The following is a 25,399-nucleotide window of genomic DNA, read 5'->3' on the forward strand; positions in this document are numbered from 1 at the left end:
AGCCTTTGGAGCTACATGGTCAAAGAATATGGGAAGAAGGGATGGTTTCTGTTGCATAGGTGGCAAGTGTCATGATTCAAGGTCACAGCAAAGTGAAATCCTAAGCACTCAGTGGAAGTACCTCATGAAATGTATATCTTGCAGTTTATACAAGTATGTCAATTGAATTCATTGTCAAATTTTACCTAAAGGTGTGTTTCACCATGTGCTGTCTCTACACTGGATCATGTGCATTCAGTCAGTATCATAAATTACTGTGATTATGTAAATCCTGTCTATCAGCTGGGACCTTCCTGGAGCTGTAGTCACCTTTCATTAAGACACAGCCTGAAAGAAGGTGGGTTAATGCTTCTGATGGCCTCATTTGAGAAGCTGGGAATGGCATAGATATTATGAGCTCCATCTCCAGCATCAAATAACCAGCCAGACAGCACTGAATACGGTGAGAAATTCAGTAGAGTGTTTAGACATTCGTAGTACTGAGCTCTATAAATCAGCAGTGCTGAATAAGCAACAGGGGCATTAGCCTATTTAGATGCTAAAAAGGATGGGATTTTAAAATTACTCAGCTCCTTATAGTATTTATAACTGGTTTAGTTTGCATGCACTTCACTAACATTCATTTTATTCTGACATAGGAAACTGCATTCTGATTATTTCCCCAAACCTACCTTGAATAGTGGATTTTGACTACACTCTGGAGGTGGCTTTGGGATTGATTTTTTTTTTAATTGTCTGTTGTTTGACAAGCCAATTCTATTCAGAAATCACATATGAATTCTTAAGTAATCAATGCTAATTGTAAAAATCCTCAGCAGCTTAATCTGCTGTAGGCTTCTTGAGAATTTAATAACCCTCTCTCATAATAAAATGTGTCAGAGGGGGCAAATATTTTGCTAGCACAGCTTGTAACTGACTGTTTGAACCATGGCACCAAGTATTCACACAACAGAAGTACTCTGCAGTCATTTTTAAAAAGAAACATTTGATTTAGTGCCTTAAGGGCAAGAATTTATACTATATTTTTTAAAATTCATTTACTTTGTCATCCCTACCAGCTATATGGGGATTTTTTTGTCTTTTTTCTTTCTTTTTTTTTCTTTTTTTTTTCTTGCATGTTGTTTGCCTTAGGATAAGCTAAAGCAACATAATGAAGCAGAACACAGATGAGCTGTCCAAGGATGCTTTTTTAGGGGAAGGGAGGCATTGATTTTTCCCCTGCAGTTGCAAAGTGACAATAAGATATCTGAACTTTTTTGCTTCAGAAAAAAAAACACAAAACAAAACCACCCAAACTCTTGCTTTTTGGGCAGTAGGGTCTTTTGGAATGTAGAATTAAGGATTGTGTTGCACATGACAGAATAACTCAGGCTGGGTTGTAAACTGAACCAAAGGACGTGGAGCTGAGCAAGACCCAGGGTGGGTCTGTCACCTATTTCAGCCCACAGGTTTTTTCCAACAGTTCCATTCTGCCAAACTGCTCAGTGTCTGTGGAGACATGAGACACTGGTTTTGGTGGTGTTAAACTTCACAGACCTCCGCATTTGGCCTGGAGTGAGGATGATTTGAAAGTTCGTCTATCCTCAGCTTCTGGGAGATTCATCAGTTGTGTTGGAGCTTTAGAGTGTTGTTAAATGCTGCCAAGAAATCTGCCTGGAAATTTAGCCTTACTAAGTAACCTGCACCTGTGTTTGCACAGCTATAGTTATCCAGGGCTCAACTTTGGAACTAGAAATATGAGCTGCAGCAGGGAAATGGTGAGAAATGACTGCTCTGCCAGATTTGGTGAAAACAATTTTGAACCTGTCTAATTGCCTGAAACAGGGCATAGTGAGGGAGGATCAGCTTTCCTCCCCAAACAAACCTGACAGCTCAGATTAATCTCACACACCATCAGCTTCCTTGGAGAACTTGGCAAGCTCTGCCAGCAGGAGGGGGCAGATCTGATCAATGCATTGTTTTAATATCAAGGTAATCAGATCTTGGGCAGAGTAAAGGTTCCTTTATTCTTTTAAAATGTATTCTTCTTTGGTAATGGGGAAAAAACTAATAGGCTGTCCTAGAAGGGAAGAAAGAAGGCCAGTGCCAAAAAATAAGTATTATATTTGCTGCACACTTCACCTTTAAAGAGTTGGTGTTAAGTTCCTGCATCTCACCCAGCATGCGAAATCAAGACTCAGCAGGGGCTTCTGGAGACTCCTGCAAACTGAGAAGTGGTGAATAAGATTTCAGCTTTAATTACGAACTTCCTGCTATCTCCCCTCCTCCTTTGAAATTCAAGGCACTTCATTTTATTTTTACATAGTTTGGTGTCTGAGATTCCTTTTTATGTTAGTGGAAAAATAACGATGAAAAGGAAAATAATTCTCTTATGAAAATTCATGCGAACAGGCAGAGTTTAGAAGCTGTGTTATTTATTCAGGAGAGCACAGTGTCTTTTAAGAACATTGGGATTTTATGTTTGTGTGGATTTTTTGGTTTGGTTCTTTTCCTTTGTGTATGTTGCCTGTTTTCATACCAGCGCAGCTGTTGAGCATATGTATTAGGTCTAAAAGTTGAAAATCATTTAGAATTTAGATTAAAAAATAAATTGGCTATAAGCACAATAATCTGTTAGCTAAGACTGTAAGTGGAACTTTCAAACACCATTTTAATGTATGGAAGTGGTCAAAGGCAGAAATCCCCATGTTTCTCTAATGGCCTTAATAAACAATCAAAATAAATGTTTTTAGTCCAGGAATACGTAAAGCCAGGAGCTAACATCTCAGAAAGATACTTGTACTGAGACCCTGACACTCTGCAGAATGAGCTGTCCTGGCAGTTTAAGAGTATCAATATTTAAATTACATATTATATCTGTTTAGATGCAGACACTGCTTCTTTCTGAGAAACTTTTCTCAGGTAGCTGCATTTGGGATTCTCTGGTTTGCTGGATCTCAGAAATGACCTGCAGCAGTTGCATCACCGTAGTCAGTGTAACTCACTACAGTTTTCCTGGCCTTTTAGGCCCTCAGAATCGATGACAGCTTTTCCAAGTCATTTGTTCCTTTAAAATACACAGAAAGTAAAAAAATAAAAAGATTCCTTCATCTTGCAGAAGCAATAACCCTGAGCACCCTGGGCCCCAAGACCTTTTGTTCTCTTTCCAGAGCTGGTTGCCAGCTGGACCTGGTGGCATCCATGCAGGAATCTTCAGGGCATTTTCCCTGCAAGATATGTCAGGTGGTATTCTTGCAAAACATACACTATACTACAACTTTTCAACCTGCCCTGTATGCAGCTGACAAGCTCCTTCTGGTATATTGTTTCCCCATGCTTATTTTATAAAGTCTTACTCTTGAAAAGAAATAGAGGCTTTGCTCTCCCCTTGGAAGTACCTGTTGTTCATTTCACTGCAATGACACATGATACACTTTCACCTCAACCCTCAGAGATTTTTGCTTCAACTCTTCCCTAAGTTTGTCATCTCCATCTCTGTCTTCTGAGTACCAACTGCTTTCTGGGAACACTCCTGTGACTACTGGGGCTCTCCATCATTGGACAGATTTAATTCCCAAAATAATCTCATCAGTGTCATTGTTTGAAAGAATAGCAAGTAAGTAGAGTATCCATTTACTGTGAGGGCCAGTCTGGAATGAGTCTCATTCTGCCAGAAGGGTCCCCAGCCATCACCAAGCCCCGTTAAGAACCTTTGCACATCTGCCAAGGTACAGTGAGTAGTGGCCTTTTTATTTCTTATTGCTCTTTTAAACCAGATCTACTGGGGAGAAGATATGAAGGCAGCAAGAGAAAGTAAAATCAGATAGCTGAAATTATTTCTTTGAATACTGAAATCAGGAAAAGTGGTACTATATAAGTAGTATGGTGGGATGGTGCTGAAATGCAAGGGTGCATGTAATTGTTCTTTGAAAGTGTATAAGCCAGGTAGAGAAATTGCTGTAATCATATGTCTGTTCTCATTTTACAATGTTTGTATTAAATAAAGAGTCTGTATCAGATTCAATAGCATGGTATCTTTTTTTTTTCCAAGGTAATATGTGTAGATTATTTTCTTCACAAATCTTGACTGGTAGTGGCTCAAGGTATACACAGCTCTTGTGAAAAATATGAAAGGTTCTAGAAATGAGGCCAAGCTCTTAACTCTAACAGAATACAAAAACGATACAACGAGAGAAGGGAACATTGGCATTTATACTGGCAAATTTCAGGTTTGTCATTTTAATTCCTCGAGAACAAGAGAAACAACTTATGCAAAGGAAAGATAAAAACAGGCAGGCACTGCTGGCTTTATCTCCAGTGTGATAAGCTTCCTTCAGGGGGACATGAACAAACTATGCATAAGGCATGGGGAAAGAAGGTACAGACAGTACATTTTAAACTCTTCCCACAGTGAAATGTTCCAGCTTCAGGAAGCTCTTCAAGTTTGCTGTCAGAGCTCCTTCCAGCTTCTGCTACCTCTGGTGCACTGAACTTTTCAATTTTGTTTCAATAGAGCTTAAAATAGTTTTAAGTGACTTAGGAATTTTGGTTTGGTATAAATTAGAGCAAGAAAGAAGGATGGATTAAGAAATTAATCTTAATCCTGAGGAATGTTTCCATGTGGGCTGTAACTGAAAACTCCAGTACACAACTCACAGACAGCCAAAGACAGGTTTACCAAAGAATCTTTGCAGTGGCTGTGCTCTCCCATGAATGCCTCATTCCAACCTGCCTGCCAGGGAAGCTGCAAACCCTGAGGATGGTGGCATGGCTTTTGGCTTTTGCTCCATGGAAGAAGTCTCTGGAAGAGATGGCCTGTCTGCAATCAGCTCAGCTAGGAGTGGCAGAAATGTCAGCAAAAGTTCAGTAACACCAGTTTATCTCCATGAAATAATCTGATGTTGTAAAGTCAGTATTTTGTACTTAAGGCCTGTTTTAGAAAAAAGAAAAAATCCTGACCTGCTCAATACTGTTCAAATAGGACCTGAAATAAGTAGTTGTATGATTTTTAAGCCCAGAAAACCTGATAGGTGTAAGTAATTTACAAATTGAATTGAACCAAATTCCATGTTTATGTAACATCACTGAAACAGCAAGTTAAAGAACAAGAAGAGACAGTACCAATCTCACTATTTGTTTACCTGATACTTTCTGTCAGAAGAAATTTTGTAACTTATTTGTTGGGGTTTTTGAAAAACTTTCTCCTATTATTTGCAGCAGACCTTTGAAAACTCACCAAACAAAAACTCCTTTGGGTAAAGTGTCTTTTTCTAGCCCAATAAAATTACTGAATAAGTTCTAACGTGCTAAGGAGAAACTTCTATTTACTGTCTGCTTCATTCCAAAAGTTTGCCAGGACTTTCAAGACAACAGCCTGCCAGAGGAACCTGATTTGTGATTGTACTAAACCCATCAATGCTTAATCTGATAACTTACTGTATGAGCATTTGGGAATAACTGGTTTTGAAGCACAGTGACATACTCTTGATGTTGTACATTTTCTTTGTAATGAAAAGCCCGAACATGTGTCAAATTTAAAATTAAATGAAAATAAATCAAAGTGTAAATGTAATGAAACAAAACATCATTTATTTTTGCAAATACTTTTATTTTGACCCCTGGCTTTGCCCGAGGTTATTTCCATAAATGCTCTTCTGTGCTGTCCCTGAGAAAATTTTTATAAGAAAGATACAGAGAATCCCAAAATAACTCAGCCTATGTCATCCAGTCAAAGGGTTGGTCAGGAATTAAGGCTTTGCATTTTTGGGTTTGGTTTTTGGTTTTTTTTGTTTGTTTGTTTGTTTTTTGGTGTTTTGGTTTTTTTTTTATTGTAAGTCAATTTGAGATGTTTTCTTTGACAAACTTTTGCTGACTCAAAGGCACAGTTCAAACTCCCCAGCAGGCTCTCGGTGTGCAGAACTGATGCTCCCAGCCAGGCTGGACAGGGCTGGGTGATTCCATCCCTGGGGCTGCCAGCTGCACCCAGCTGGGCTGAGCTTCTGGCTCCCCAGAGCACACCTGGAAGCCATAAAATCTTGAGTGGAGCCACTTTTCCTCGAGCATCTGAGCTCCTTTTTGCATGGCTAAGGCTTTGTGCTTGGAAGCATCTGCTGATGTGCAGGTGTCTGTGGCTTTGGGGCTCTGGCTGCCCCGAGCTGCCATGCACCGTGCTGGCATCTGGCTGGTGGCATCTGCAGAGCCTGGGGCACTCTCCCTGCTCCTGTGCAAGCCAAGCAGATGTCAGCTCCCTGTATTTTCAGAGGCTTTGGTAAGCAATGTGTCTGTGCAAAGAGTAATGAACTTGAGTCACTGTGCATTCTCCCTGTGTGAAGTGTGAGTGCTTTAAACTGCTGAAATTCCTTTATGTATTAAAACACCAAAACACCAAGAGGCTGAATTCTGTAAAACTTACCAGCTCCTGAAATCTTCTGCCTTTTGGTGCATTGGTTCCCCCATCTGCAAAGCAAAAGCAGGCAGGGTTTGCCTATGAGTCTTAACACTTGACCAAAACATTCATATGTTCCAGCTTTCAGAATAGTGAAAATAGTAGTAGATTCTTTCAACTCTGAATCTTAAATCAGGATTAAAGTCGGTTTAAAAAAAAAAGAAAAAAGAAAAAAAAAAAGCCTAATTTGCTTTGGCCTGGCTTACTCCTGACATATTTATTCTAAACCAAGATGATTAGCATAGCAGAGCATGTTCCCACAGTATGTGAATGTGCACTTCCATTGAGAAGGGATTTGCTGGCTGGCTGCTTATGGCAGCCAATGTTCTTGTCTAGGTTTTAATTTGTTTGTTTGGATGTTTGATGTGTTGTTAGGAGTTATAGGATTGAAAAGCTTCCAAAAGTCCTATCCAGCCTCTCAAAATATGACTGCAGAAAAATACATGTTTGTTTTTGGAAAATAGATGTTCCTTTTACAAAATTGGTGCTCACCTGTAGTTTTGGTGGGGTGGGGAATCTGCATAACCAGTTAAAACTTTCAGCTGTTGCTCATTTGGCCAAGCTGACAAAAATTACTTTTGACTTGCTTCAAATACAGTGACACTTTGCACTATCATTTTGGAAAAAAAATGTAGCTTGAAAAGACTATATTAGCTTTTGAAAGCCAGACTGTTTCTTGCAGCAAAAAGGGCTGCATTGCTACCAGTTCCATGCCCCTGCAGGAGTGAGGGAGCTGCAGGTTTCATGCAGCATTCCCTGCCTCATTACACACCTTATATGAAGTACTACCAAAATTGTTTAGTTTTTGTTTCAAATGAATGAAATGCTTTCATAGCTACTCCACTGTGAATGCTCCTTGTTATTAAGTATCTCTCTTTGAGAGAATAAATTTCCTTTTATGATCAAAAGAAGATCCTGAAGATGGATGTGGGAGTTAGGAAGAGTAAATGCTTTCTTCACTCTCTGTGGGCAAAGCATAGCAAGTGGGGCTCAGGTGAAGCCATTCTTGTCTCCAGCTGAAGGGACACACCAGGTTCAGTGTTGTCTTGCAGGCAGCTGCTGTGAGAACAGAGCTCAGGCCTAAGGCTGTGCATGTGCTTCATTCCCTCAATAAAGTGATGGAAAGGCCACCAGGCCCCATGAGCTGCTGGGATGGCTTGAAACAATCAAAAAGTGATGATGGGAGAAAAACATCATCAGCTTCAGAAGAGTTGTCCCATAGGAACTGGCTTTGCAATATGAATCTTGAAGGCATCAAAGAAGGATGAAATAAGTTAAGTGCAGGGGGGTGTGAGGCTGTGCAGAGATGGACAAGCAGCCCTGTCCTGACTGGAGTTTTCTTTTTAGGTCATAATGTAGAATACCTGATGTAGTGTGGTCCACAAATATTGTACAATGTATTTTATACTTGCCACTCAGATCCTGTGACTTGTTAGGCATCAATCTAGCTAAGAACTGCAATATATTTAATTTTGATGAGATGCTCGTTAGTTCACTCACTCTTCTCCATCCTCCACGCTTCATGGCTGATGGCTTTGATGATGATGGCACTAAATCACACACTTCAAGTTTAGCATTTCTTGGCTGTTTTTCTATAACTAGTCTTAAAATGTTCTTTTTAAGAACTTTATGTATAGCAAAGGATCTATCTTTTGAGATTGTGGAAATTAAAGTCCATGAAAAGGTAAAAACTCTTTGTGCTATGACCTCCTGCAGTCTCCAGAGGAGAAGCACAGCTCCTTTCACATTTGCCTGCAAACTCTGCTCATCAGTATCTACAGTGCGACATTCAAACATATTTTTGGCTCTGAGTTTGTGTATTTCCAGAAGTGCAGGGCTGTAAATAAAGTAAATGAGGAAATTTTCCTGTCAAGCTGAAAAAAAGTCATGCCTGTAATTGAAAGAGCTCAAGAAAATAAGATAATCATTACATTTTGATAACGAAACATTGTTGGGTGCTGCAGAGAAATCAGTTACTCTGGAAAACTTAAACAGTTTGTACAGCCTCAGCATAAGAGGTCAGATGCACAGAGCTGCATCAGGGAGTTCAGAGCTGAGTAACCACCCATCCACAGCATTTAGCATCTGATATAATGTGCCTTTGTGAGGCACAACGCATCTGAAACGGGGAGAGCTGCTCTCTGCATTAGGTAGACTTCTTCAAAATAACAAGGGAATTTAGTCTTAAATACTTGGCTTCTATTTTCGTAGTTTATTATATCATGATTGGATGCCTTCTGTGGATGCAATCTTCTTAATAGTAGTATTCATCTCTGGCAAAGGTTAGACTTGGGGAAAACTAGGACTGAGATGAAAGAATAGCATTTATATTATTTAGCAGCTGAATGTGTCATTGCATCAGAATTGGTATCGTGCAGCAAATTGCAAGCTGTAGTGAAATTGCTTTAAAAAATATCTGTATATATTTTTCTAAAACTATGATAAAGTCATTCAGCAGCACATTGAAATGCATTTCTAGATGAACTGTTATATCATATCTTTCTTTTCCTGTGGTACAAGAACAGATGGCAGCTATTTTTCTTACCAGTCTCCAGAAAAGCTGCTGCAATGCTTTGCCTTCCCTTGTAAATGCTTTCAAGTGAAAGACAAGTACACATGACCAAAATGAGTCTGCATTGTAACACTGGATTGAGGTTTCTAAAGCAAACTTTTAATCAGCTTACAACATTAGACTGGTGATAATTACTTAGTGTCCTATCAGTCAAGTAGTTCATTATGACAGGAAAATGAGCCATTAGTCAGAATCAATGGCACATGTTTTGCAATAAGTTTTTGGAGCAGATGTCTTTTTTCATAGGCATTTTTAATGCAATAATTGAGTATTCTACGGCTTGAAGACAACTGCAGTCACTCCTAGAGGGCACACGTTGGTGGATTTGGAGATGATCTCAGTGACTTTATAGCATTCCTGGGGGACTATGACTGGTCTGAGAACCTAAGCTGATTGTTCCGTAGCTGGTGCATAGAGAGGGCTTTTGCACCTACAGTGACAAAAGTGTTTCGTGATTCTATACATTTTTATAAGCATAGTATAAATTCCAATGTTTTTTGAAGGACTTTGCTTTAAAATCATTGCTGCCTTAGCAGTAGTTTGGCAGCTCTGAGGAGGCCTGGTGAAAACGTCTCCAAATACAACCTGGTGTAATGTTGCCTGCATCACCAGAAATGCTGTGTAGCTCAACAGATGATGTATTCTGAAGTGAAATCATTTGTAGTTATAAATCAAAATGAAACCACCAAGTGTTGTAAATCTAGGGCTGCCTACCAATTTATGACTTTTTAGATTGCTTGCTGTAATGTGCCATAATATGAAAGCATTGTTAGAAGCTGTATTTAATTCACTTGCTTTAAATTATGGTTTAGTGGACTTGGCAGCACTGGGTTAATGGTTGGACTCGATGATCTTAAAGGTCTTTTCCAACTGAAATGATTCTAAATTAACACTGTACTAAAAATCCAGCTTCATTCAGAGAAGCTCTAATTCTTCTGTGTTGTACAAACATTCAAAAACCATGGTGTGTCTTATCTTCCAGCCTTCGACAAAAGAAAGGCAACTTGGCCCAGAAGCACTGGGCAGGAGCAGCCAACATAGCCAAGTGCAAGCCTTGCCCTGTGGCACATTCCAGTGCTGTCTGTGGATCCGATGGACACACCTACACCTCCAAGGTAAGCTCTGCTTGTGCTGAGCTCCCTCTCAGCAGTGCTCATGCAGGACGTGGGGTGAAGATGAAACATTTTGTGTTACTAGGCAGTATTAAATTAAAGTCTTTGTTAGTTTAGGAGTATTTTGTGTGTGTGTGTGTGAAACGTGCTGGTAAATGTAGGTTTTTCCATATTTGACAAACAGCAAATGGGAATCTTGTGACTTCCAAATCAGAATCTTGTGACTTCCCTGATTCATGTTTCTCTAAACAGCTTGTTCTCTTAATGAAGTAGAACACTGTTAATATTGATGATGAAACTAAAAAAAAAAATCATTTTATGAGATTGGTTTGTTCAGACAAGAGGCTTTTGGGATAGTTTTTATTTTTTAGATTTGGTCTCCAGAAATCAGAATAATTTTTAGCAGAATCATTCTTCAGTGGTAGATTTATTTTTATTTGTTTCTTTTTTTCCAAACTGCATGTGTAACATATTACAATTCATTTAGCCTGTGGTTTTAATAGGCTTGTATGCCAGATGCAGCATATATGGTACCATAAAAAAATTCCCATAACCCAGTGGGGATAAATTGGCTCATTGTTATACTGAAAATACGATCACCTTAGGGCTTCACTCAATAAAAGAAAATGTCTTCACAGCCATTCAGCATTCCAGCTCTCCCATTAGCAAATAAAGCCTTCCATATCTTGGATACATGTCCCAAAAACAGTACTTCAGGCACTGGAAAGCATGTTTTGGGGAATATCCTTAAGGTTCTCTTCTCGTCATGCATGCAAAATAATGTTTGACAGCCAGTCAAACTACCTTTTAAAATCCAAAAAGATTTTTCACCAAAAAAAAAACCCAACAAGCAAACAGGAAAATAAAACTATTAGGGGCAAAAAAAATTCTCTTCTGTGATGTAACAGTGAGGATGCAGCTACATTATTTTGTCAGCTTGAATTCTCCATCTATTAATGGACACAAATATTACAGTACTGCCATGTCTTGGTCATTTCAGCCTCTCTCCTGTTCTGGCAGAAGGATTTGCATGACCAAAAGGAGCAAATCAGAGCAGAAATTGTCATTGTGCACACACAGACTGCAGAGAAAATGGCCACACACTGCCTGTAAAACAAGTTACTCTTTAATGCTCTCTAGGAGTGTGTACTGCAGTAATTTAGCTTTGGTATTTATGGTTAAAATGGCCTCATTTTGAAAACAACTTTTTCTGTCTCAACTCTTGACTCTGTAAGACATTCTGTAGTAAATAATTTCATTTCATATTCTGTCATGTTATTAACTCGTTTCTGTGTGTCTTACCTGCATCTCTGTTAGCTCCAAATGTGTTTTTTTGCCTTCTCTATTTCTCAACATAAGATCTAAATGATTTTCATCAGATATTCTGCCAATGTTATGAACTCACCAAACTATTGTTATTATGATATAAGCCTGACAGCTATAATGAAGACATGAAACATTTCCTGGTGCTGACATGTTTGCCTGTCAAAGAGAGGAAATTTCCTGTTTGGGTTTTGGTTTTTTTTTCAAAGGGGATTTTTAAAAGATTCATTCTGAAACAACTTTGTTTCACCTTTATCAATTGCTCCTATCCTAGCAAAATTCAACTTTTAAAATTTTTTTTGGAAGAGAAATTTTGGTAAGTGAGCTGAAAATACTTTAGGGAGAGCATTAAAATAAAATAGAATATGTTAGTGTCCTAAAAAATAATGTTTTTATGTCCAGGAACGATCGTGGGTGTCTGGTATCTTTTACCAAGAGACTATGCTGCTTCCCTCAAATTTGCTGTTAGGTTTCACCAGACAATGTGATCCTTTTTTCTTGCCTTTAAGTCATGAAAATCAAAGCTTTCTCAGTAATTTTCTTTCACATGCCAGTGCTGTTGGCAAGTATTATTTCTGGCCCTGGAGTGCTGTCACGTTCTAATTCTGACTGTGAAAATTCAACAAGGTGGACTTGAGTGAGGGCAGTGCTTTCTGCAGGGAGGTGTTGGTACCTGGATCTGCATTGTGAATGTGCAAATGAGCAGATTCTTGCTAAGCCTGTAAACAAAAGATGGAGAGAGACCACTAAGTTTCAGGGGGAAAAAACCTTCAGAAATGGTATATTGGCCTTGCAGTGCTGTGGGCAGGCAGGCTGTACACAGGCACAGCAGCAGTGGATCCGTCCTGGCTCCAGGTGGGTTTGGGTTCTCCTGCAGGCACAGCAGGGGCTGAGGTGGGAGATGAGCTTTGGGCTCACAGCTCCTGGCCTGGCAGAGCAGCATCAAAGGGTTTCAGTAGTGACCTGGGGCTGATGTTCTACAGCAGCAGTCCTGTTTGTATCAGGGATGGCCCTTGCTGTACTTTGAACTGTTATCTGAGGAAAAAATGAATGAAAAGCAAAGGACACAACAGAAATGTGACTGCCTGATCAAATGCACGTGAAACTTGGGTGTGAATAAATGCACAGTAATTCACATTAAGAAAATACACACATACCAAATACACATATCACAATCTCTCATTTAGCCATTTGATCCTGGAATAATTCTGGCTGTTTCTCAGAAGGCGTTTTAGATTGAAGGTAAGAATTTCTTGATAAAATTGAGGAAAATCATCCAAATTAATAAGGGTCATAGGGGAAAAAAATAACAAAAGATAAACTAAAGTTCCATGTTTGAGCTTACTGGTTGATGTAGACAGAGGTTCAGGATGTTTAACTCCACCTTGAAGTTCCACCAAAGACATAGAAGCCTTCAGCCCTACAACTAATTTATGAAGGTCTAGTCAAAGGAATCTTCTTTCTTTTTAATCCTCCTTTTTAATCCTTAATTTAATTGGAAAATATTCAATGATGCTGAATTCCAACACAAAGACAAATGGTAAAATGTTAAAAATTATAAAAATGCCATGCCCACATCTTGTGCTACAATGATTTAAGTGTCACCTAAACTATCAGAGACAAAAGGTAACGAGAACTTTGATGGCTCTTGAGTTGATTTAGCTTCATGTGTGGGAGTTGTACTGCTTTAAAAATTCTCACCACCCTTTAGGCATTAAACCTTTCTATTTATTTTTCTGAAATCTTCCAAACTTGACATGGATTATTTCATCTGCTACATTCAAGTGCTAAAGTGGAAAGGGATAAGCCTGCTGGGCTGTAGTGTGTGGTTAGGGTTTTATTGTTCTAGTTTTGCTTTCCAGATGATAAACTAATTCTTCTAAGCAAGGGGATTCTTTAGTGACACCACTAATTCAGCACTTCTGCATGACAAAATGTGAACACAGATGTGGCCTTTATGTACTCAGTCCCTGTAGCCTGTTTTCAGCAATTGAAAAATTAGTGTTTTTTGAACTTGCAGAATTTGCGTATATTTCTGGAAACTTTAAAAACTCCCTGTTGCCCTTTCCCGTGAGCTTTGGACTCTAAGGGGTTTAGTTTTATCAAAAATTTCACTGATGTTTTTTCTAGTTACTGGTTGAAATGCAGGTGTTTTAAAATGCACACAATCTCTCCCATAATAACTTTGTACAAAGAAGTTTCCCGTATAACAGCTGTATTTAATATTGTGACAATACAAAGCACTTCCATAGGTTATTACAGTGAGAGTTTTCAAACCTCTTTAAAGTACTAATGAATGAAGCTTATGAGGTACGTAAGCCCTGTAAAGAGCTCGATGTAATTAGTTAATGTTTTTGTGAGCAACACATTAAGAAGAATAACTTTGTAGCTGTCAGTTTTACAGGAACTTTAATTAAGCTTGCTAATAAAGCAATTACCTGAACATGACGATGACTGTACTTAACTAGTCAGAAAATGAAAATTAGGATGATCTTAAATTACAAAACATACCACCTCAATGACTAATGGCCCCTTCAAAGATGGAAAGGTACATTGGCATAATTATTATGTTTCTAATTAGGTACATTGTTGTTCTGCAAATTTTAATTAAATCATTGTGAACTAATTAAGTCCATGATCATGTCTCTTTCTGTTGAAAATGTAAAAATCACCACCTGTTGTCATAACATTAGGTAACAAATTTGATATTAAGGGATGTGCAAGAGAAAAAAACATTCCAACAATCTTGAGACAGAAGAAAAAAGTTACCAAAATAATGAGGCACCATTAGTTAAATATGAACAATGTGAAGGCTGCTTCGTTTAATTAGGAGGGGTTTGTGTTCAGAAGCACAATTAGCAAATACTTGTTAAAGTGTCCAACTGTTGAGTATTTAGTGCAACATAGTTTGGTTTTTCATAATCCAACTCTTGGCTGCATTACCTGTTCTTGAGCTCTGGGGTGCTGCTCTTCAGCTTTAGTTTTGCACAGCTTTTCCTCTCTGTGGTTTGTCTGAAGGATGACTTGGCCTTTCCTGATGGAAGACAAGATACACTGCAGAGGCTTACAAAGCATTAAGACTTGTGCTCCCAATTAAATGAAGAGTTGGATTAAATTCTCTGTTAACTTTTAGCTGTGGTCTGTTTCTTTAAGGCAAAATTAAGGCAATAAGAGAGGATGTGAGGGAAAGGAAAGTGAGACATAACAGGATATAGTTAAAGAAATCCATGGGGAGGAAAATCAAATCATCCTAATGCATCTACTCCCTGTATACATTTTAAAGATTGTTGGTGGGAGGTACCAGAATAAATTATTCTCTCCTATATCTCTTTGTGAAAGTCCAAAAATCTCCTGAGATGTGACTGCTCTGATAGAATTTTCTCCAGGAAGAATATTTTACAGAATTGCAACTGCATCCGTATTCCAGGAGCAGATTTTCAACGTTCATCCCTATTTTGTCATTTGATTCCAAGCATTGCAGGGCAGGTTCCAAACTGCAGCAATACATCTGGCTCGAGGCTTTTAGCACTATTGACTTAATTCTCCCAAATAATCACTGGGAAACTCCAGAGGACTGTGGGAGAACTAGAATATTCGTAATGTCGAGTACCTTTGTACATCACCCATTTAACTCTGGCACATCTGGCTACTGCAGTCCCATGAGGTAGATGTTCCCTCAGCCTGTGCTCTAGGCCAGTGAGACTCGAGTTGTATAATCCAAAACCTGTGTGCAGTTGTTATTGCATAATCAACTCCTAAATAATAAATTTTGTCTCTCGGAAGGCAAAACACATGGAGTTCTGTGCTGTGCATCCACAGCTGCACAGTTTATTTGGCTTGAAGCATGAGGTGAGCAATGTTTTTTGATCAAGTGCTGTGTATCCTAAAGACATCCTGTTGTTTATACAGTGTTTTTCTCTGCATGGTCTCTATGAATGAGCAGAAAATTGGGAATAGGGTAGCTCTGTATTCTTCTGTACCTTGTAATCCATGTTGGTGTCTTAAGATTGTTAAGTGTAAAGGGCATTTTTGCATATGCTTGAAGAATGGCATTTCTCTTTTGGTCAATTAATAGGCTTAAAAAATGGCTTTCTGCCTCCTACAGTCTTTCCAGTGCTGCCTCGTAGGAGTGTCATGGCCACAAATTAACAATCCAGGACAAAGATCTGTGCTTTTCCCTGATGGGGGTAACTTTTGTTACATTCTGAGGGAGCTGGGAAATACCACTTTTGAACTCTGCTCACATAATCATTCCATTCTGCAAATTCCTGAGCTTCCTTTCAAATCCCATTTAGTTCCGTGTTGAAGTGAAGAAGCTTTTGCTTTTTGGTGGTGTCAGATAGTAAATTCAAAATCCCAGACAATGCTCTACCAATTTTACATCCTAACTGGGAAAAAAATAGTCCTGCATAACCACTCATCTGTGCACTGCAGCTGCTTCTGTGACAGCTCCCCAGCTAAAGCCCATGAATATATACATGTTTGCAAGGATTTTTACCTGACATAATATGAATTGTGAGAACAGCCAAAATAGAGGCTTCTGCAGTGACTCAACAGATAGAGGGGGAAAGTGAAGAATTTTTACAGAGTAAGGGCTGCTTTGTCATATTGCCAAGTTTGAGATTGTATGAATTAATGAGAAATTGCTGTGGCCCAGGACGTGATGTTCCTTCAGAAACTGCTTGTTGCTATCCCTTTCCTCTTCGGAGGAAGAGTCTTCATGAACACAGTTCTGCAAACACAGACTGGGGGAGAAAAATAAAGACAACAAAAAAAGGAAAAACCACAAAAAACTCAGGGTTTTTTAATCCCTTAAATAAACTTACAAATAAGATACTGATTCTTGTTGTTGGAATCTGGCAACTTAAAGCTCTGTCAAAGCTGTTGGTCAGTGATAGAAGGAGATGGGAGTTGCTTTGGTCCTGCTGAAGCCTGGTGTTCTCTTGGCTCCTGCATAAAGGCAGGACACAAAAACATTGGAGGCATTCTGGGGACAGATTAAGATGGATCATAACCTGGTTTTGTTTTTCCTTACTATAATCTCTATTAAGAGGGATTACTTAAAATTTCCACTGCTTTAATTTGTGCTGTGGTCACTGAGCAAAAAGGCCCTGACAGAACCCATAATTTATCCAAAGTTGTGTGTCCAAGTTTTAGCAACTGTGAGTTAAACAAGCTGGCCTAATTGGGGTATGGCAATGTTTATCTCCTTTCTCTAACCTTGCCTAGCAGGGAAAAGATATTTTTAGTTTGTTTTTCCATATTCTAACGTTTCTCAGTCCAGAACAATTTAGCCTTGCACAGACTGGTTTCTTTGTGATTAACATATTGTGTCAGTTTCTAAATCCATATTTTCTCTTTAATTCTTGAATCTCTTATTTTGCCATATTAAGGCTTGTCAGAGTTGAATGTTTTAATTATCAAGTCAAGCCTAAAGACTCTGGGGGAGATTACAATTTAATGTCTCTATTGGGTGGGTTGCTGCAAGTGGTAATTCTTTCTTCATATTTTTTTGGAACTTGACTATAGAGAAGAAACTGCTCTAAACTCCCTAAAAATCCTTCTCAATATATAGGTAGAGTGGTGATGTATAAATACCATGCTGGTAAAGGCAGTATGAGAACTTGTGCAAAATAAAATAACTTTCAGGTTTCCAACCCACACCCCCATTGCTGAGTGACAGGGAGAGGTGAAGCTTCAGGGAGCATAAGGCTGCTGCTCTCACATCCAACTCCCTTAAATTCTGTACAAGCCCATTTCCCAAATGGCTCTGATAATACTCAGAGCTCTCTAAAGCAACTGAAAGTGCTCATCGTTTAATGCTGCAGAAGTGCAGGATTTTGGGATGGCTGTTTTAAGTTTCACCAGTGCTCACACAGCACCATAAACCCTAAATAAATTTTAAAAAAGTCTAGTCTTTTGGCAGCTTTATGCTTTTTTCTAATGTGGTCATTTAAATTGCTCAGACTTGACTGACAAGATTCACTTAAATGCATCTTCCTTAAATAGATTAGATTCATGTTTACCCACTAAGTGTCTCTAGAACTTATATACACCTGCTGCATGATAATACAGTTCTTCATATTTTCATGTCAGTTGTTACAAGAACACAAAAAAAAACCTTACAAAGGAAGGATGGTGTGTGGGGTGAGTCATACATGTCTAAAATACATTGGCCAACAAGGTATCAACAAACAACGTTTTAGGACTTTGTTATGGCAATTTCTAGCATATTAAAATAATTTTAATATAGACTTACATTTCATTCTGATTTTGGTGTTTTGTGGGTATTTTGTTTCTTTAAAGGTAGGGAAAGGACACATTGACTTTCTTTACGTAGCAAAGGTTAATGCTGAAGAAGGGCAGCTTGTTGCAGGGAATATTTGGTCCCTATGCTTTTCTGATTTGCCCACATATGCTTTTTTCAGAAGGGCGAAATAATGTTTAGAATGTCAGTGATTTTTTCCCCTTCCTGTTTACGAACTTCTACAGTGTTGAAGGCAGTGTTTTTATTTAGGCACCCAGGTAAGTGCTGCCAATAATTAGAAGTCTGAATATGTAACACTCCTGCTGCTGGCTGCTCATTATTCCAAAAACTCAGAAAAACAATGTTTTTCTAGGGAATGTGTTTAAATATATGTGCTGAAGTCTTACTGAATTAAATAAGACTGAATCTTATTAGCATCTTGAAAAATGCAGTTCTGTGCCCATTTCAGGCTGGAAGATGTAGGCCTGTCAGCTGTATTTTACACAGCAATTGAACATCTTGTTTAGAATATCAGTCCTCTAATCATCCAAATGTTTATGGTTTTTCCTGGTGTTGGTTATTTTGTGGCTGAATTTTTTTCCTTTTTAAAATTCTCATTACAACGTTGTATTAGATTTATAAAAAGTATTTGCTGATGAAACACATCACCAGCAATGACTTGCTTGGGCACATTATGCCAAAGGAGAGAGGACTAGATGCTGCTAAAATAAAAGCATAACTTGGGGCTTTTTCTTTTCACACGTGTGGAAGGAGCCAGCGCTGAGTGACAGAAGACAATGTTCTTATCAATAAGCTTCTACATTAAAATTACAGCAGGAGCACAGGGAGAAAGAAGCAGCAGTGAGTAGACTGTGACTTGTCTACTTTGAGTTACTGTGTCAGCAATGATGGATGGAGCAAACAATAAAATTTGACCTGTCAGGTTATGCTTCTGAGGCTATAAGCCTTAAGGCATTTGTAACTGGCTTCAGCCAGTATGTTAATGGAGGTGCTTTGGAAAATGAGATTATTTGAATGATACAGACTGCTTTGCATTTTTAGTGTTCAAAAGAAAAGACTAGAAATTCAAAGGGACTGAAGTCGTAAGGCTTGTCCTTTGTAAGCTGCCTCTTGTCCCTGTATTACAGAGCAGGCAGAGGAGTAGTTTTCAGATAAGATGTTCACAGTGTGTAGAATATGAGTTATTTTAAATTATTTTGTGGCGCATAATTCATAAACAGTGTGTGGGAGGTGCGATGCACATAGTTTCCATTACACACATAAATCTCATTATTATCTTCTTTATATTCTGCATCATGCTCAAATGTGCCCCTGTAGTATAACAGGACTAGAAAACACATCTTGGGGTTGACATTAGTCAGTGATTTGTCAGTGTGGCATGAAGTGCTTAAGTGAACACATTTCTCATATCTGAAAAAATCTGTGCAGTGTAGATGCACAACTAAAGTGGGTTTTAAATAGCTGTGCACAAAGTAATTCTATCATATTAAATATGTTCAGTTGGTGTTAGAAAGAGATCACATTGATATTATACACATAATATTGAGGAGATATTGTGATAGCTGTTGCAAGTAGAATGATGTGCATATTTTCCAGTGAAAGCATTTTATAGCATAATGTCATCCTGAGCTCCCAGAGTTTTCATCAAAATCAGTATTCTGAACTTTCACTGGATCTAAAGCAAAATTCAGAGAAATATCTGTGCACCCTCAAAATATTTGTACCCTGGGCTGTAAATCAGCTGAGAACTTGCCCAAAGATAATTTGTATGTTGACAGTTCTTCCTGAGGAGATGGGGGGGGGTATGGTTTTGGTTTTGTTTTTGTTTTGTTTGGTGGGGTTTTGTTAAAGTGAAATGCTGGAGGTGGGACAGAGTTCTTCAGCATGGAGTCATCCAGATTACCTTTGGGTAGTATTATAAGGATTGGGCCATTTCTAGAGGGCTTGGTCTTTTCCCTGCAAGGACTATTCACATCCTCTCCTCCATTTTCCCTCTCCCTCAACATCCACGTGCTCAGCTTTAAAATGTTTAAAATGTTTACTCCTTCCAGGAAAAGGAAATGGCAGGAGGGAGTGTGGGTTGTGGAGAGGACCTGGAGCATTGCAGAGGATGTAGAAGGCAGTTTTGGACTGATGATCTTAGGAGGGGATCTGTGGGAAGGAGAAAGAACAATGCTGAGAATTTTATAGTGAAAGGGAAAGATGTAGGGAACATGAAGTCATAGAAAAATTGGACTCTGTTTCACTGTTTGCAGGAAAACTTAAACTGAGCCTATGCCCAGTCAATGGCAATTAGATGATCCAAGTAGAATTTTTTGACTCACTGATGGTTTTCTTTCCAGAAATAATAACTACAAAAATAAGAGATCTCAATGAGTTGTATTCCGTTCATCCAGGATATTTTTCATTACAAATAGAAGAGGACAGAGAAGAGAATTTAAAATACATGTAGCCCCACTTCTTAATTTTTGTTTCCACATGCTTTGGACTGTTCTCCAATGACCTATACTCTTATTTTACCCATTTTAATGTGTTACAGATAGAAATAAGCATGTAAGGAGAAATAATGTATTTTTTAATGTGATCCTTCTAGTTTGCTGTAATGTAATCCTAGTAATTTCTGCTGCAAATATATACTTTTATAATTTTTCTTTGGAGAAAGAAAATTTTTGGAGAAATCATATATGTGTTGTTACATGTATTTCAGAGTGGCAGATATTTTCTTATTAATGCAAGTTTTGCGTTCATTGTTGTTACCTGTTCAAATTGAGAAAAGAATGTGAAGTGGGTCACTTTGGGTCTAGCTGGCTGTACTTACTTTTTCTTGCAGGGGATCTTGATGAAAAGGTAGGGAAATAAAGGAGAGATGGAAGTTTCCTAGTTTAAGTTTCAGCTGTGCTGGTTATGAGATCTCAGTATGAATTTCTGCAGATGGAGAGAGCAGATATATCAAAAGAGTTTTGGCAACCTGCATTGTCAGGTAAAAAACCCCAACTTTTTAAAAATGAGTGAGATGCAGAAAAGAGAGGACCAAAATGTCTTTTAAAGAAAAGTTTCTTCACTTAATGCAGGCAGGGTAAAGAGCCTTTAGAAAGTTCAGCAGTTGAATGGGGATGGTGGTGCCTTTCTTCAGTGAGTAACACAGACACAGCCCTGTGTTCATCTGCAATGCATGACGAGAATGAGCTTTAAAATGTGAGGCATTATTAATAGAATAGCAGAGGCTTTCAGAGGGGAAATGGCAATGTTATTCAAGCTGTCTCTTCCAATTGCTGTGTAGGATAGAAAAGACAGGAAAACCTCGTAGGAAGCAGCTCTAATCTGGGTTTCTGCCCAGCCTGGAAGAGTTCACCCTGCAGGACCTCTGCAAACAGTTCTCATGTCCTGGGGCAGTACATGGCAGCAGCACACAAATGCTCCCTCTTGCATTGTCTCTCCTGCAGATTATATCCACCCCTGCCTGAGCTCTTGGGGGTGAACTGAATCTGCTATGGGGCTCAATCAGCAGGGGAATATTTTTGTCCTATTCTTGCACGTCTGTCTGCAGCTGTGCACCACATGATTCTTCAAAATTGGCCTGCAGTCTTAATATTTTATGTTGAGACATAGAATTCCTTCCCGTGTAGATGTGTAATCACATCATGTAATGCATCTTGTCTGCCACCAGGTACTATTTGGCTTTAGGTGAATCTTTGGGGTTTATTTTTCTCTATTATACATAGGCTAACTGAAGTGTTAGGTTAGTCCCAGCGAACTGGAGAGGTGGAATCTGGCTATTTTTAATTTGTCAGTAGCTGTCCTTTTCCCACATATGATAAAGCACTTCTTTCTCACACCTCCCTGGCACAGGATGACACAGCATAATGTGTGTGAAAACCTGCTTTGGCTGTAAATGTGCTGAAGCAGCTGTCTCTCCAACAAGGTTGAAGTAGAGACCACATTTGAAGACTTGAAGTTCACAATTGGATTTCCAGCAGCAGATCCAAAGAAAGTTATCTCCTTGCAGCAGCCCCCTGTGGAGTGTGGGATGCTCTCCCCTCACAGTGCAGCTCCCTGTGGGGCTGGGGCAGTGCTGAGCACCTTGAATTTGGGCAGCTGCAGGAGCCAAGTGCTTTGCTGTGAGGGATATCCAAAGGTGGAGGAGATCTTTACGTATTTATAGCCAGCAATAGCACATGGGAGTGGGAGTGAGATGACCCTCCAGTGAAATAAAGAGAATTAAAAAAAAAAAAAAGTTAAAACTATCTGTGTCCCCAAATATTTTAAACCTCAAATAAGGGTATTATCTTTTATTTAACCTCTCAAACCAATGGTGTTCTCAAACCTGTAGTCATGTTTTGCAATGACATGAGGTGTACTGTACTTCCACCTTTTGGGTAAAATTCAGTGCATAAATAACATGTGAGACTTCCTGACCCAGGTCATAATCAACAGCCAGTTCTTGGGTTTTGTGGGCAACTTTTTGATTTTGCCCTAACTCTAAAAGATTTGTAAATGGAAGATCACAAATAAAAGAGGCATGAATTGTTATTACTTCTTTTAGCTGCCTCTCTAAAAGTAACAAATCCAATGAATCAGTGGGATTAATTATCTGTGGAAATGACATCATTACCAGGCAAAAGCAACACCAGGACTATCTACACATTTCAAACAGAATATCTAAAGATATAAAATTGAAATCTACAGAAAGTACAAAATAATTAATTTCATTCACGGGGGTTCTTACTGGGGATTGTGGATGCACTGTTTGAAAAAACCTGTCTTATTAAATACCAATTAGATTAGATAAAATTTTAAAAGCCTCCTATAGATAAAGTCTTCAACTTGTTAATGGACTTTTTTCCTCTTAACTTCAGAATTTCAAGTATTTTCAGGACTCTCTTGCCTTTCACACAAATGGAAAGCTACTTGCTAGTAATTCCAGTTCTAAAGTCTACGAGTTTAACATTCTCAAGAGAAGTATGTCAGAGGCATCTGCCACCCAGGGGGTAATTGCTGCAACATACACTGTCAAGTTTGAAGACTTAGAGACATTAACAGATCAAATGTAGCCAATTTAAATTGCAGGGAGACTGAAATGAAAGGCTTTTTCAACTGCTGCGCTGCACTAGGCTGGGTATGGTCTGGTTGGAGCTGAGCACCAAACCCAGGACCATCTGATGCACATCATGAGCAGTTCCTGCTGAAGTTGGTATCAAAAGTTTTTCAGTTAAAAAAAATGAATAAACACTAGAAAATGACCAGACAAAGCTTCTGTAAGGGGACAGAAGAGGAATGCTAGCCTGTATGGAGACCTCTATTTTCAAATCTAGACTCTGTCATCATAAAGCCTATATAGAAGGGTTAGTGCCAGAAGCATGTTTTATTACTTAAATTTATCTTGCACAAGCAACACAGAGCAAGGAAAACCCTTTTGAGTTATATAACTCTTTGATGGGATGCCTTAAGGTCTTTCTTTTTAAGCCCGTACATTCCAGAGCAGTAATTTAAAGACTGCACATTTCCTTAAATCTAAAAGCATGTTCTAAATCCTGTTGTATTTAGTTTGAATGCTTGTCTGATAGGCCTGATCCCATATTTCCAGACTGAGTGACATCACCTGCAGGCATTCAGACTTGCATTTTGACACATATTTTACCTTCTGTGAGGCAACTCTCCCACGTGATGGCACTGGGAGGCAAAGAATGTCACCAGCCAGAAATAATTATGGGGTAAATAGGGAGCAAAGTGAAGGCTTGTGCTCCTGAAGGAAGCACCATCATGAGGGTGTAAGGGAGCTGTCAGCCCTTACACCTGCAGGCAGAGCACATTTGATGGGAAGGGAGTTTTACCTGCTGGAAGTTGTCAGTGTGACTAATTCAACAGACTTTCAGCTGTTACTCTTTCCAGACTCCAGAATTCCCACTTCATCTGTGCATCAGAGCTGGAGTGAGACTCTGTACCATCCACAAGAGAAGGCACAATCAACCTTTCTGGGTTTTGACATGCACGTTTTGTTTGGTTTTGATGGGATATCAGTGCCTTTGCTGAAGCTGTTGTGTAGATGCTGGTGCTTAACAAAAGGGTCAGATGGGGACACTTCAGTCTTCAGAGTTGTTTGTGTATTTTCTTTTCAGCAGTAATTTTACTTACAGGAGCTGCTGAATCCAGCCTTGCAGCTCTAAGTGTTCCTAGTGATGCCAAAAGATATGGGCTGCAGGCTGAGGGCAGTTAACTGTTATGTTTTCACTTAGCTGTTTCTTTGGACCATATAGTCTCTATAAAAATAAAAAGAAGCTGTTCCCTGGGAAATGAAAATAGGAAATAAGGCAGGTAAAGATTAATTCAGAGAGCATTTATGGACCAAGAATGTTGTGAGCTCATGTGCTCATACACAGAGATAGCTTTTGCTGTCAAATACAATATAATATTAGATTAATAAAATGAATAATATATAAATTGATGGCTGCAACTAGAAGTTAGGATTAAGAAGAAATACCCAAATATAATCTGCAGCAAACAGCTTTCATCTGTGCTAAAGGCTCATAACATCAAAAAAATATAATAACAGGAGATGTTCTCTTGCAGTTATGCAATTAGCTCTGTGCAATTAGCCGGCAAAGGAGTCAGGATTTTTGAAGCACAAAAGCCATTGTTTGGAGCCATTAACTGAGATTCCAGAAGTGCCCAATGCACCACTATGAAGGTAATGCTGTGATCCCAGGGGTATTTGCCATAGATTTGCTCACTGATGGTGAAATACAGTTTGATAAGAAGTTTGTTAGGTTTTTAGTCAGCTTTGTCAGATCACTCCAATGATAAAGTATGAATAATACATGGATTTAGATGAGGCAATAGCTGTAATTCAGGAGTGAAGAGTGAAAAACTCTTGTAGATTTACAGGTGAGTGTGATATTTTACTGTGGTGATAAATTTGACATTATTATCTAAATTTCATCTCCTTCTCTTTTTTGATTCCATTAGAACAGTTTTCAGACCTAAATCATAACTGCAAAGCAGTAGGAGGTCATTTTAAGCAACACTCAGGCTGATCTGTGACTAAAGAACAGTGATTGTATTGGTTGGAAAAGTCATGTGAGAAGAATTCTTCACTTACCTCTGTGTGGAATAACCCCACAGGCAGATGCAATACAGAATTGGAATGATAGTCAGCAACATTTTCCTGGTATTTCAACCTTAAATCTCGTTCATTGTGGTTCTGTTAGTTTAACTTAGAGCATTTCTTTTCTGTAAGTAGGCAGTTACTGCAAGGTTGTGGAGTTTTCTTCTCCTTATTGCTAATCTAAAAACTGACTCTAAATCTAGTTTTTGTCATTGTTTCCATTTTCTTTAATGGGAAGCCTTTTTAATTAGTGTTTTTCTTTTGATGTACTACTGTAAACTTTTCCTTGTCATCTGTGCAAGAGCAAGCCCACACACAGCACAGAATGTGAAAGCTTGGAGTCAGTCTGGTTACTTTCAAAGCACTGAAGCTTATAAACTTCTGTAAAATGACTCGGAAAAAAGCTTTCTTCATTACCATGGTCATCTCCACATCGATATGGTGAATGAAACTTAGTTCATCAGTATCTAAACCATCACCATCTAATTCTTCTTCAGAGAAAACACTCTGCAGCTTCAGCATTATATCTTGCAGTCTACCAGTAAATTGAATGACCCACTTACAGGTACCTTTGGAAGAGGATCTGAGATGTAAGCTG

At 38.8% G+C, this 25,399-nt stretch overlaps 1 protein-coding gene across 1 annotated transcript in view; it reads left to right on the forward strand.

Moving 5' to 3' along the window:
• Positions 1-25,399, forward strand: part of SPOCK1 (SPARC (osteonectin), cwcv and kazal like domains proteoglycan 1) — a 268,898-nt gene that overhangs the window by 168,351 nt on the left and 75,148 nt on the right. The window contains exon 5 of the mRNA XM_085073585.1: positions 9,979-10,111. Within this exon, the coding sequence (XP_084929711.1) occupies positions 9,979-10,111 (133 nt within the window). The remainder of the gene's footprint in view (positions 1-9,978; positions 10,112-25,399) is intronic.

This window comes from Lichenostomus cassidix, chromosome 13, assembly GCF_008360975.1.
Source record: "Lichenostomus cassidix isolate B80296 chromosome 13, HeHo_3.0, whole genome shotgun sequence".
NCBI lineage: Eukaryota > Metazoa > Chordata > Aves > Passeriformes > Meliphagidae > Lichenostomus > Lichenostomus cassidix.